This window comes from Ornithorhynchus anatinus, chromosome 19 (genome assembly GCF_004115215.2).
Source record: "Ornithorhynchus anatinus isolate Pmale09 chromosome 19, mOrnAna1.pri.v4, whole genome shotgun sequence".
Classification (NCBI taxonomy): Eukaryota; Metazoa; Chordata; class Mammalia; order Monotremata; family Ornithorhynchidae; genus Ornithorhynchus; species Ornithorhynchus anatinus.
The window spans coordinates 23,559,111-23,573,176 of NC_041746.1; the positions used below are offsets into that span (position 1 = coordinate 23,559,111).

At 44.5% G+C, this 14,066-nt stretch overlaps 1 protein-coding gene across 2 annotated transcripts in view; it reads right to left on the bottom strand.

The window, feature by feature from the left end:
• FBXL4 (F-box and leucine rich repeat protein 4) overlaps positions 1–14,066 on the bottom strand; it is a 46,617-nt gene that overhangs the window by 2,871 nt on the left and 29,680 nt on the right. For both annotated transcript variants that reach the window (XM_029047287.1, XM_029047288.1), the window contains one exon: positions 1,381–1,452. In XM_029047287.1, the coding sequence (XP_028903120.1) occupies positions 1,381–1,452 (72 nt within the window). The remainder of the gene's footprint in view (positions 1–1,380; positions 1,453–14,066) is intronic.

Genomic DNA, 14,066 nt, shown 5'->3' on the forward strand with positions numbered 1-14,066 from the left:
GGGAACATGTCTACCAACTCTGTTGTATTGTACTCTCTCCAACAATCAATCCATCCATTGCATTTAGTGAGCGCTTACTATGTGCAGAGCACTGTACTAAGAGCTTGGGAGAGTACCGCAGAATTGCAGACATGCTTCCTGCCCATAATGAACTCACAGTTAGAACAGTGCTCTGCACACAGTAAGCGCTCGATAAATACGACTGATTGATTGAAGCATCCGCCAATGACAGATGAGCGTGGAAGCAAGTGGGTTTAGGGACAAACGATCTATCGTAAGTACAGCATAAAAAGCTTGCAAACTTGATGAGAGAGAAAATAAAGGGTAGGTCGAAAGCTTGACACTGTAACTCTCGATCAGTTAAGGATGTGCATTCTTTCCATATTGGAACTAACAAAACACTCCAACCTGTCGTTAGCAATATCACGAATACATTGGAAAACTGGACCAATTAGCTCAACGTGAATGTCCTTTTCAGTGACACCCTTCCAAAATGGCTCTGTAACACTAATGTAGGTGTTCTGTCCATGCTATCTACGGATACGCAGGCAGCCGTGCCACTTGTCTGCCCTGTGACTCTGGGCAAGTCACTTCACTTAGGCTTCAGTTGCCTCATCTGTAAAATGGGAATTGAGGCTGTGAGCCGTGAGTGTGACACGGACTGTGTCCAGCCTGATTAGGTTGGCTCTACCCCAGTGCTTAAGTACAGGGCCTAGCACCTAGTAAGGGCTTAACAAAGCCATAAAAAAATAGATGATTCTTCATAGGTGATGATAATAATAATAATAGTTCGCAGTCAATCGTATTGATTGAGCGCTTACTGTGTGCGGGGCACTGTACGAAGCACTTGGAAGAGGACAACGTTCAGTGTTTACTATGTGCCAACCACTGCTCCAAGCACGGGGCTCGAGGCAAGTTGATCAGGTTGGCCACAGTCCCTGTCCCACACGGGGCTCACAATCTACATAGGAGGGAGAAGGATATGATCCTCATTTTACAGATGAGGCACAGAGAAATGAAGTGCCTTGCCCAAGGTCACACAGCAGGGCCTGTGTGTTATGGGCCACCCATCACCTCTGGAGTTTTGCAGCTTTATTTTGCAGGATTAACTTGACTAAAGCCAGAGGTTCTAGCCAATTGTGATATGTGACCAGAGTCGTGCTGCTCAAGGAGTTGTTCAAGAAGGCTGTGCCTAGAAGAGGCACGGAGAGAGAGAGAGAGAAGGGACACGGAGGGGAGAGGTGTGTGGGGGGCCCGGGGGGGAAGGTGCAGAAAGGCGGAGAGGCAGAAAGAGGGAAAAAAATGAGCGTGAGGACAAGAGTGAGGGGGAAAGAGAGGGAAAGCTTGTCTCTGTGAGGAAGGAAGCAGGCAGGCACTAACCATCACACAACTCCCCAGGCTGAGGTGCTGCAGGTCCGGACAGAAGTTGAGAATGCTGAGCAGAGCGGTTTGCTGCCATTGGGAATCGCATCAGAGGCAAACGTGGAAAGTGAAACAAAGAGAAGAGGTCAATTAGACATTAAAGTCTGTCACCGCTCTCCCGGAAATACGCTCCCAACCCCAGTTCCGGCCCCGGCTAATGCCATTTAATGAGTCCCCGGAGGGGAGGCTGCCCCATTGATTGCCTCAGAGTCAGTCATTTCACGTCTCTGGGTTCGGTCCCCTCGGATACGGTTTCGCGCGCCTCGAGGACGCTTCTATTCCCCACGACCTCTCGGTTCATTTCCCGCCGGGTGGCCATTTGCGAGTCCGGTCGGTCTGAACCAGGTCGGGCGGGCCGGTGACCTGCCCCAAGGACAGCGGCCATCCCGGGGCCGGGTCGCTGACTTCCACGGCGAAGGGTTCTCTTTGCTGATAAGGCTCTTCGGGAGCCATCCGGGCCCCGCCGCTAGGCGCCGAGCACTGTTCTAAACGCTGGGGTCGATACGAATTAATCGGCGAGAGATTTCTAGCTTGGCTCTGTCCGGTTCCGGGAGCGGGCGAAGAGATTTGAGCCCCTGGACCTGCCGACTGGATTGATTTTAAGAGTCTTCATTTCATATCTGTGTGACAGTGTGAACGGCCAGCGGTTGTATCTGAAGAACATCGCTACCACCTAGGGATTAAGCCAGTTTTTATTTCAGTGCCCGAAAATCCCCTGGTCGGAGCTCTTCATTGGTTCTGTCAAAAGACCGTTGAGTGGAAGTGTGCTAAACACACTGGAGTCTCTCAGAGGATGTAACGTGCACTGATGTGTTGTTAAGACCCCCAAATAACTGACCAAAATGATATAAATACAGTCCTTAAAGGTGATAAAAGCACAATTAACTTACATGATCCGTGGCAATTTAAATATATGCCAATAATTACATTATGAATTTACACAATAACTGCTTCACAAATACCACAGTTATCATCACTGTTATTTATATTATAGAAATTGTCCTCATCAAAATAATAATAATTACTACGGTATTTGTAAGCACTTACTGTGTGCCAAGCACTGCACTGAACGCTGGGATAGAAACAAGATCATCAGGCCTTACATGGGATTCACAGTCTAAACGGAAGGTAGAACAGGTATTGAATCCTTATTTTACAGAGGAGGAAACTTGACCAGAGCATGTATAGCAAGAAGAAAATGCTATTTTCCCCCGCCACGGTACTTGTTAAGCAGTTACTATGTGCTAAGCACTGTATTAAGTGTGAGGTAGATACAACACTATCACGTTGGATAGGTCTTTGTCCCACAAGGGGCTCACAGTCTAAGTAGGAGGGAGTAGGATTTAATCCCCATTTTACAGATGAGGAAACTGAGGCAGAGAGAAGGTAAGTGTAAGCCCAAGGTCCTACAGCTGACAAGTGGTGGATCTGGGACTAGAATCCAGGTCCTCTGACTCCCAGGCCCATACGCTTTCTACCAAGTCACGCTGCTTCCTTGTTGAAAAGTGGGAGAGCACTGTAAATCTCAAGAGAACTATCACAGAAAAAGCGCTACACGTATAACAGGGGAGTATTTTCCAAAACTAAAATCAAATCTTCTCCCGCAATTGCAAAAAATACGTTAGACTATAGCCTATTTGAATGTTTTCTCCAGTGGGTGCTTGATTGGATACTTTAACAGGCTTTAAAAACATAAAAAAGGTTGTAATTATATCCTCTGATGCTGTGAATTGGTAATTGGTATTTATGAAAATGAAAAAAACTTATGCCCCCAAAGTGCCATCCCTAAATATTGTACTCTGATTCCAATCACTAATAAGTGACGTGGGGGTAACTATTCCTACCCCAGATGAGTCTTTTTGCTTTGAAAAGTTGAGAGAAGCATTCAGAGAAAACCCCAATTTACTACTCCTAATCCCAACATTATATTTTACAGAGATTTTCTACTGGGGAGAAAATCTCTACTCCACACTCCTCTCTCCCACAAGTGAAAATTTACCTAAAAATAATTCTGTGGAACCCAAGGTCATCGTGATTTTGGAACAAAAGAAGCGGCTCGGCCTTGTGGATACAGCACAGGCTTGGGAGTCTGAAGGACCTGGGTTCTAAATCCCAGCTATGCTGCTTGTCTGCTGTGTGACCATGGGCAGGTCACTTCATCCTCCGGACTGTCAGCCCCATGTGGGACATGGACTGTATCCAACTCGATTTGCCTGTATCTACCCCAGTGCCTGGCCCATAGTTTTGAACCTCCCACCGCCCACCACAAAAAAAGTACCTATACTCTATGTCTTATTGCCTGCTTCCAAAAGTAAAGAATGCGGCTGGACTGAAGTGATTCAGTAGAACCTTCTTTTAATTTTCAGCAGAGCTGGAAATAATTGAAATTCACTCTTTTATGAATATATAAATATCTTGCTTAAAATACAGCATCCTTCTTCTCACTTCAGATGTTCAAGATTCAGATAAGCAATCCCCAAGGATAATTCGCTGGAGTTAGGTACTCAAAAATTTAGGACTTAAGCGATTATGTACTCTATTCCTCGAGAGCACTTCTTATATACATATTTTTACACTAGGTTGCTTACCCTACCTATAATTTATTTCGCTGCTTACCTCCCCTGTAAACTCCTCGAGGGTAGAGAGCAAATCTACTAACTCTATAATACTCTCTCAAGCATTTAGTACTATGGTCTGCACAGAGTAAGAACTCAATGCCTACTGGTTGATTGATTTGGCTTCTGGCTTCTGTAATACAATCTTTCATGCAAACTGAACACACCGAATCTAATTTAGAAAATAAAGACCGAGGAATTTTTTTTAAATGGCATTTGTTAAGTGCTTACTATGTGGCATGTACTGTACTAAGTGCCGGGGTAGATACAAGCTAATCGGATTAGACACAATCCACATGTGGGACACATGGGGCTCACAGCCTCGATTCTCATTTTATGGATGAGGGAAACGAGGCAAAGAAATGCCCAAGGTCACACAGCAGACAAGTAGTGGAAGTGGGATTAGAGCCTTCTAACTCCCAACACTTTTGTTCTATCCACTAGGCCACTCTGCTTCTCATCCCAAGGATTTTCCTGGGGAAAAAAAAAATCCCCAAGAAGGAAATCAGCTGTTTCTAATTCCAGTTCTTAAAAGCTCCATGTCTTGGAGAAGTGGGAGTTTGGGGAAGGCTCTTAACACAAGGCCAAAGTTGGATCTTCAAAGTATTTCAAAGAATATTAGTATGTATAGCAAAAGATGTTATTGCATACTTCCAAAAGCCTCATCTAGGAGGTTTTAAAAATATGCAATTAGGCAAATTTCCAACAACTGAAATCCACGGTAATTTAGAAAATTAGGTTCCTCTGATTCCACTTCTGCCCTGACAGGACAACACTTCCCTTTCCTTTATTAAATCATCTCCAGCTGAACCACAGAGGTGAAATGGCAAATCCTGTCAGTTTTGTCCGGGCAGAGCTGAGGTTGACTTGTAGCTCCGGAGCTGATTCAGGAATCCCTGAAGGGGTAAGTCTTTTTTCCTTATTTTTTTTTTTCTTGTACTGATATTTGGGAAACATTTACTATGTACTTGTTAGTAGAATGCCTGGCACATAGTAAGTGCTTAACAAATACCATTTAAAAAATTCTTTAAAAAGTGTGCCAGGCACTGTACTAAGCACTTAGATATAAGATTATCAGATTGGACACAGTGCATGTCCTACATGGGGCTCATAGTGTTAATCCCCATTTGACCGATGAGGGAACTGAGGCACAGAGAAGTTAAGGGACTTGCCCAAGGTCACGCAACAGACAAGTGGCAGAGCTGGGATTAGAAGCCAGGTCTTTCTGACTCCCAGGCCCGGGCTCTCTCCACTAGAGCCCGCTGCTTCTCCCAGTCTAAGTCCTACAGGGTAGCAGCTGCTTTGAGTAATAATGATGATAACTGTGGCATTTATTAAGTGCTCACTGGAAGCCAAATATAGTGAACGCTGGGGTAAATCCAGGAGAATAAGTCCCTGTCCCACAATGGGACTCACAGTCTAAGCAGGAGGGAGAACAAGTATTGCATCCCCATTTTACACATGAGGAAACTGAGGCCTGGAGAAATGAAGTGACTTGTCCAAGGCAGCCCAGCAGCCAAGTGGATGAGCTGGGATGAGAACTCCCAGGCTTGTGCTCCTTTCACTAGGGCCACGTTGCTTCTCAATTCTTCCCCCAACAGTGAAGGTGTTTTAGAGGCAGAGGGAAGGAGAGAAAAGCTTGGAGCACATTGGAAGCCTCAATCTGAAAGGTTCGGGTCCCTTCGAAAGGATCCCTTCCTGAATCACTAAGCAGCCTGGTGTAGTGGATAGAACATGGGCCTGGGAGTCAGAAGGTCATGGGTTCTAATCTCGGGTCTGCCACTTGTCTGCTGGGTGACCAAGTCACTTAATTTCTCTGGGCCTCCGTTCCCTCATCTAGAAAATGGGGATTGAGCCCCACGTGGGACAGGGACTGTGTCCGGCCCGATCTGTGTCCACCCTAGTGCTTAATATAGAGCCTGGCACACAGTATGCACTTAACATATACCACAGTTATTATTATGTTCCAAGAGTACCTAGATTCCACGGGGTTCCCTTTCTACCCCTGCTGTTCCCCTCTCTCAGTTTACCCCCCACCCAGAATTCTTTGGAATTATTAGAAACAGGAGAGCAGGTGTCAGATGTGTGTTCCCTTGTCATTTTGAAATGCACAGAAGTGTAATTACCTTGTTATGAAACAAATAGATCATAAGGAAAATAAACTGTCAACACAAAAGCACATTAAATTAGCATTAAGGGCTGAGAAAAGGAATACAAGTGAATTTCTAAAACTTTCTAAAAATCACCGTGTTAGCCTAAAAAGAAGAATATTCTGAATTTCTGCAGCTCCTTGCAGTAGAATAAGTGAAGAGATTAAAGAAGTGAAGGAAAATATGGATAGAGAGCTTATTTTGCCATTTTGGATTGCCCGGCAAAAGCCAAGCAGAGCGGTTTAGTGGATAGAGCATGGGCCTGGGAGTCAGAAGGATTAGAAAATCCCGGCACCACCACTTGTCTGCTGTGTGATCTTGGGCAAGTCACTTCACTTCTCTGTGCTTCAGTTACCTTATCTGTAAATTGGGGAATAAGACTGTGAGCCCCATGTGGGACGGGGACTGTGTCCAACTTGATTAGCTTGGATCTACACCTGCACTGAGTACAGTGCCTGGTTCATAGTAAGTGCTTAATAAATATCATTTCTTTTAAAGAAGGCTGAACTAAACTCACATTCAGAAGATTTTCTTTTTAAATTATTTCAGGACCCTACATCTCCTTATATAGGATGCTGATCCAGTAATTTAATCTAAACAAAGAGCAAATTTTAGCAGAAAAAGTGGTTCTTGAGGGTTTCAGGGAAAAGATTAAAGATATCCATTCAGATATTCATGAAGGCTGCTTGATTTTTTTTTTCTAGTTTCCAAATGTCCCTTTTTTGAAATGAATAGAGTAAGCAGATGTATGACAGAAAAATAGAGGAGAAAAATCTTCACTTGCTTCAAGAACCAATTTGCAAATTCTGAATTTAAAAAAAAAAAAGCCCACAGATCTAGGTAGACTGAATGATGATCATTTTGGCTCTTCTTTAAAAGTCATTGCCTTCTAGAGCTACCATCTTAAAAGTTTCCTATGACCTATGTTAAAAGATGTTGCCATGAAGACCTTATATCAGGGAGGGCTTTGGGAGGCTATGGAGAGCCTGATGGGATTTTTCAAAAGCGATTCATGCGACACTTGAAAAGATTCCTCAGATTAACAGTGCTTTTCGTGGAAAGTAACATTTTCTGAAAGACTGTCGGATTCGGTAAATTTAGATTTAGTAAAGAGTAAACTAATCAACTGTGGACAATACATTTTTTTAAGTCACAAAGAAAAAGCCTGGATCTGGGACTCAGAAGACTCTTTCCCTTACTGTGTCCTTGGCCTTTTCAATTCATAATCCCTTCATTTACTCCAGTTTGTAATTCCTTTGAGTATCTCTCTCCTCCAGTAGATTATGAACGGCCTTCCCCCCACACACCCCTGTAAGCTTTTTGTGGGCACGGAACGTGTCTGCTAACTCTGCTGTATGGTGCTCTCCCAAGTGCTTGGTACAGTGCTCTGCACACAGTAAGCACTCAATAAATGCCATGGATGATGGTGATAAACTCCATGAGGGCAGGCTTCAGGTCTAACTCTACTGTACTCTCCCAAGTGCTTAGGATAGTGCTCTGCACAGAGGAAGTGCTTAATAGATACTACCGACTGGTTGACTGTCAGAGACCATATCTTTTACTCTTAAAATTTGGTATTCGCCCCACAGCACCTATACACATACATGTAAATTATATATTGATGTCTGTCTCTCCCTCTAAATTGTAAACTCGTTGTGGGCAGGGAAAATGGCTACGAACTCGGCTGTACTTGTACTCTCCCATGAGTTCAATGCAGTGTTCTACACATGGTAAGCACTCAAAAATACCGCTGATGGACTGATTGATTAAAATATATCCCTAACTACCTAGTACAACTCCCTGAACAGAGCAGATGCTCAATAAATTACAAATAATTCATCTCTCATTCCCCACTGTGAGCAGAGCACTGTACTGAAGGCTTGAGAGAGTGCAACATAGAAAAGCAGCATGGCCTCATGGATAGGGCGCTGGCCGAGAAGTCAGAAGGACCTGGGTTCTAGTCCTGGCTCTGCCACTTTGTGTGACCTTGGACAAGTCACTTTCTTTCTCTGTGCCTCAATTCCCTCTTCTGTAAAATGGGGATTGGGACTGTGAGCCCCACGTGGGACAGGGACTGTGTATGGGACAGGGACTGTGTACCACCCAATTTGCTTGCATCTACCCCACTGCTTAGTTCAGTGCCTTGCACATAGTAAGCGCTTAACAAATACCACAATTATTATTATTAACAGGGAGTGAAGAGGCAATGAGAGGGGACTGTAAGAAGCAGGTGGAAGTGGTGCGTAGGAGAGGGAGGAGTCCTGGGTTTCAATTTCCTCAGCTGTCAAATAGGGATTAAGACTGGTGATCCCCATGTGGGACAGGGACATGTTTTGTCTTTGCCTCAGTTCTTAGTACAGTGTCTGGCACTTAGTAGGCGTTTAATGAATATCATAACAAGTAGCATAACAGCAACAACCTCTGAGCTGATGGACTCGGGCAGAGACTCGCCGTCCATGTAAAGAAATGTTTTTGCTGGGCAATATTTACCGCTCTTATTATGGCGCGCCAGGCTCCCGCATTACCTCCAGTTGGTTCTGTCACTTCTTTAGATTCTTTCAATTTAGGCTTCATCTTTCTTGGAGTGAGGCAATCCAAAGCAGATGCGGGTGTTCCATTTAAGGAGAGACTTTCAAAAAACTCGCTTGGTTTTCTAGCCTGCTGCTAGATAACAGGTGGACATCTTGTCTCCGTTGGCTCCGCAAGGCCCCCCTTAGATCTTTTTCTCCAAGAAATGTAAACATGGGAAACTCAAAAACTTGCAGGATTAGTTGAGGGTGTTTTAGCCGAGGCACAGCTTATCCTGGCTCCTCCACGTGTCTGCTGTGTGACTCTGTGTAAGTCACTTAAGTTCTCTGGGCCTCAGTTACCTCATCTGTAAAATGGGGATTAAGAATTTGAGCCCCACGGGGGACAGGGACTCTGTCCAACCTGATTAACTTGTACTTACTCCAGTGCTTAGAAAAGTGCTTGGCACATAGTAAGGGCCACGATAATTACTTATTATTATCCCATGTTTTTACAAGGCTTTCATATGCTGCCCTATTAAAAATGCTTTGAACTCTTCAGGAGAGGGGAAGACATTTAGAGGCTTAATAACTTATAATAATAATGAAGAGGTTTAATAACAAGTCCTATGCAGGGAGATGGACTTGTGGAAAGAGCCTGAGAGTCAGAGGACCTGGCTTCTTATCCCGGCTCTGCCACTTGCCTCCTGTAAGACCTTGGACAAGTCACTTCACTTCTCAGTACCTCCCTTTACTCATCTGTAAAATGGGGGTTAGATGCCTGTTCTCCTTCCTTCTTAGCGTGGCTTAGTGGAAAGACTAGACTGTTTAGACTGTGAGCCCATTATTGGGCAGGGATTGTCTCTATCTGTTGCTGAATTGTACATTCCAAGCGCTTAGTACAGTGTTCTGCACATAGTAAGTGCTCAATAAACACTATTGAATGAATGAATGAAAGAGCACGGGCTTGGGAATCACAGGTCATGGGTTCTAATTTTCAGCTCCGCCACTTATCACCTGTGTGACTTTGGGCAAGTCACTTTACTTCTTGGTGCCTCAGCTACCTCATCTATAAAATGGGGATTAAGACTGTGAGCCCCACGTGGGACAACCTGATTACCTTGTATCTACCCCAGAGCTTAGAACAATGCTTGGTACATAGTAAGCGCTTAACAAACACCATCGTCATCATTATTATTATTATGATACCAAATAGAGGGTAGTCAGGAACTTTAGCCCTCGTCCACAGGCCCCAATTTTGATCTTGCTAGACAAACTCAATTTTGCTGGGTGGGCGGGGATGATTGCATTCATTTGAGCACATTTACTGAGTGCTTATTGTGTGCAAAGCATTGCACTAAGCGCTTGGGAGATTATACTTTTTGTTAAACCCTGCCAAGCTGGGGGCCAGGAGAGAGCTGACCCCTTAGGCCTAACTGAGCAGAAACATCTTCCTCAGTGACCTCTGAATTTAAGGATGTGACATCATCTCTGAGGACAGAAGTTTCGCGAGCTTTTTCTTACTTAGTACTATTTTTCAGGGGTTCTGCAGCTCCAAACCAGTTTGAATTCTAGACGGATCCTATTGTTTTTGCATACATTAGAAGAGTTTCATTTACCTCATCCTTGAATATGTTAATTGTTCGGTCAACACCTTTCTCTCTGAATTACGGCAAGCTTGCCGCACGATGGATGCCAATTTACGAGATTCATTTATTTTGGGAGTCAAGGGTCACCTTGCTAAAGGACCTAGAATAAGATGCCAAAGGGACGCTTTGCCAATCCAGGCGTTTTTACAAGGAATAAAGGAAAGGTGAAATCTGCCAGAATACAAAAGGGAACTCGGCCTTGGATAGATGTAAAACTGATAAAACATGTCCGCTCACAAGAATGTTTGGCGATACGACAGAAAAAATGCAAAAAAGGAAATTACAAGGGCCCACAAATTAAGATTTCAATCAGAAAACCCCAAAATAGACACCAACCCTCACTTCTCTGCCCTATCTTTCATTAAATGGTATTTAGGCACTTACCTCATGTCAGGCACTATACTAAGCGCTGAGGTAGATAGGAGATCATCAGTTTGGCCAGTGCCCCTGTCCCACATTGGGCTCATAGCTTTAATCTCCATTTTACAGATGAAGTAACTGAAGCACAGAGAAGTGAAGTGGCTTGCCCAAGGTCACCCAGCAGACAGGTGGCAGACGTGAGATTAGAACCCACATCCTCTGACTCCCAAGCTCGGGCTCTTGCCACTAAGCCACGCTTCTTCTCTGCTGCTCACGCTGCTTCATCACTGCATTGCCTAATGGGTAGAGCAAGGGCCTGGGACTTCCAAGGACCTGGGTTCTAATCCTGCTCTGCCACTTGTCTGCTGGGAGACCGTGGGCAAGTCACTTCACTTCTCTGTGCCTCCATCTGCAAAATGGGGATTGAGACTGTGAGTCCCATGTGGGACAGGGACTGAATCCAACCTGATTTATCTTGTATCTACCCCAGCGCTTAATACAGTGCCTGGCTCATAGTAAGTGCTTAACAAATACCACAATTATTACTATTACTGCTTCCTTGAGGACCCCTACACCGCCTCTCCAATCAATAATATTTCCTCAACTCTTATTGTGTCCGGAGTATTGAACTAAGTGCTTGGGAGAGCACTGTACAATCGAGTTAGAAGACAAGATCCCTGGCCTCAAGGAGCCTACGACCTAACACTCCGGTCTAACCAAGTCTGGAGAAATGCCAGGGCGCTGTAGGCTCAATCAATCAATCGTATATATAGAGCACTTATAGGTGAACAGCCAGGGAGAAATCGATTTAATCCATATCGGGGCCAGGGCATTGAAGAGAAGTATCTAAGTGGTTCCTCTCACCCCAAAGAGTTCCAAGTCCAGTGCTCTGCACAAAGTAAGCACTCAGTAAATACCCTCGATTGATACCGAGTGTCACCAATGCTCCAAAAGGATCACGCCTGCCACCAGAAGGACAGAAGTTTGGGGCATTTCAGGTCGTATGCAATAGCACGCATGAAAATGTGCATTTAGAGGGAAAGCGATAAATCCAAGCTGGGATGAGAGGTAGTCACGATGACCAAGTGCAAACCGAGAGACAGGAATGCAAATTAATAAAAATAGAGATACACAAATCATTAATGAAAGACAAACTGAACCTTAGTTTTTTTCCAAAATAAACTACATTTTTACCCAAATTTTGTAAGGAAATCAAACCTGGTAACTGAACCCAAACTAGTATTTCTTATCTGAAAGATCCAAGTCGCAAGCATTTTCAAATAAAAGAACCTATTAATTTACTTTTTTTAAAAGGCCATTATCGAATAAAATAAAGAATAGATGGATGTTCAATTCTTTACTTTGAATTATTGCGTGACGTTAGCTGGAGAAGAGAGATTCTTAGTCTTTGAGACGTGAGCTGGGCCAGATCTGGACAAAAAAAAGGAGGGCAGGGAGGTCTTGGACCACGTGAAAGGGTATAAAGGATAAAAATACCTCAAAAACAGGTATATAGTCCCAGTTTTGCATCTGAATGACTCACTTTTTTAAAAGACCAAAATCTTCCAACACTGAGGTTCGGGATAAAGATCATGAATCCTCCGTCTAGGTAATCAATCCGCCGCAGGTAGTCTTCAAGCGGAAACAGAAAGCAACCCAGCTCCTTCTACAGAGAGTGTAAATCTCCTCTGAAATCCCTCAACGCTCAGACCCACATGAGTTTCCATCGCCTCTCGACCGTGCTGAGCTGCTTCCTTTGTGAAAGGAAAATTATTTCCCTGAGCCCTGCCGGCAGGCTGGAGGGGAACGTGTTTTCATTGTTTTCAGGCAGTCTGGTGCTTGGATACATGTTCGCTCTCTCCTGGGGAGGGGAAAGTTAGGGACGGTGAAGAAACCGGGCGCTGGAAATGCAGAGAGAGGCACCTTTCCCAGAGGACTCTCCGAGGTTCTTTAGCTTCACTGAGTTAAGACAATTCAACTGGGAGATGAAGGAGCGGGCAGTGGGATGGAAGGGCAGATGAGTGAGGGAGAGAGGCCAAGCCGGACCCAGAGTCTCATGTGAGGAGCCGCTGAGAGGAATAGTTGCCCATGGGGGCAAACAGGTCACTATGGGACCCAGGAGAGATGGTGAGAGGCGCCACACTTTCTGAGCCCAACCCAGAGATTTTCTACAATGCATTTTCACAAATACTACTCCTATTAATAATAACTGTGGTGTCTGTTAAGCGTTTACTATGTGCCAGGCCCCGTACTAAGTGCTGGGGTGAATAAAAGCAAATTGGGTTGGACACAACCCCTGTCCCACATGAAGCTTCCAGGCTTCATCCCTGTTTTACAGATGAGGAAACTGAGGCACAGAAGCGAAATGACTTGCCCAAGGTCCCACAGCACACAAGTAGAAGAGCTGGGATAAGACCGGGGTCCTTCTGATTCCCAGGCCCGTGCTCTATCCACTAGGTCAGCTGCTTGAATACATGACTGAAGAGGGACAAGAGGGAAAGTTGGAACAGCATAACATAGTGGAAGAGAGCAGGGGTCTAGGAGTCAGGGGATCTGGGTTCTAATCCAGACTCTGCCACTTGTCTGCTGTGTGACATAGGACAGGTGACTAACTTCTCTGTGTCTCAGTTCTCTCATTTCTAGAATGAAGATTCAATACCCATTCTTCCTCTAGTTCAGACTGTGAGCACCATAGGGTAGAGGACCTATGCCCACCTTGATTAGCTTGTGTCCACCCCAGGGCTTACTACAATGCTTGGCACATAGTAAGCACTTAGCAATTACAACAACAATAATAACTACTATTATTATTGAAATGGGTCGAAAAACATCCTCTCACTTCCCGGAATGAAAGCAGCATGGGCCTATCAGGCAGGAAATTAATCCCAAACAATTGCATTTATTGAGTGCTTACCATTGCAGAGCACTGTATGACGCGCTTGGGAGAGTTTTGATACAACGGAATTAACGGACACGAACCCTGCCCATAACAAGCTGATAGTCTAGAGCAGGGGATCTGAATCACGGCTCTGCCACTTGCATGGTTTGCCAACTTGGGCAGGTCGCTTCACTTCTCTGGGTCTCAATTTCCTCAACTGTGAAATGAAGGCTAAATACCTGTTCTCCCTCCTCCTTAGGCTGGGAGCCTTAAGTGGGACAGTGCCTCTACCTGATTGCATCATCTACCTCAGTGCTTAGCACAACATATACTAAGCATTCAACGAATAGCACAGTTACTATTACTATTTCCCATTATAATAATAGCTCCCAAATGCTGATTTCATTAATGATTTCTCTCAGAATGGATCTATCAGTACCAGGGTAAGGTAAATATAATCAATCAATAGTATTTATTGAGGGCTT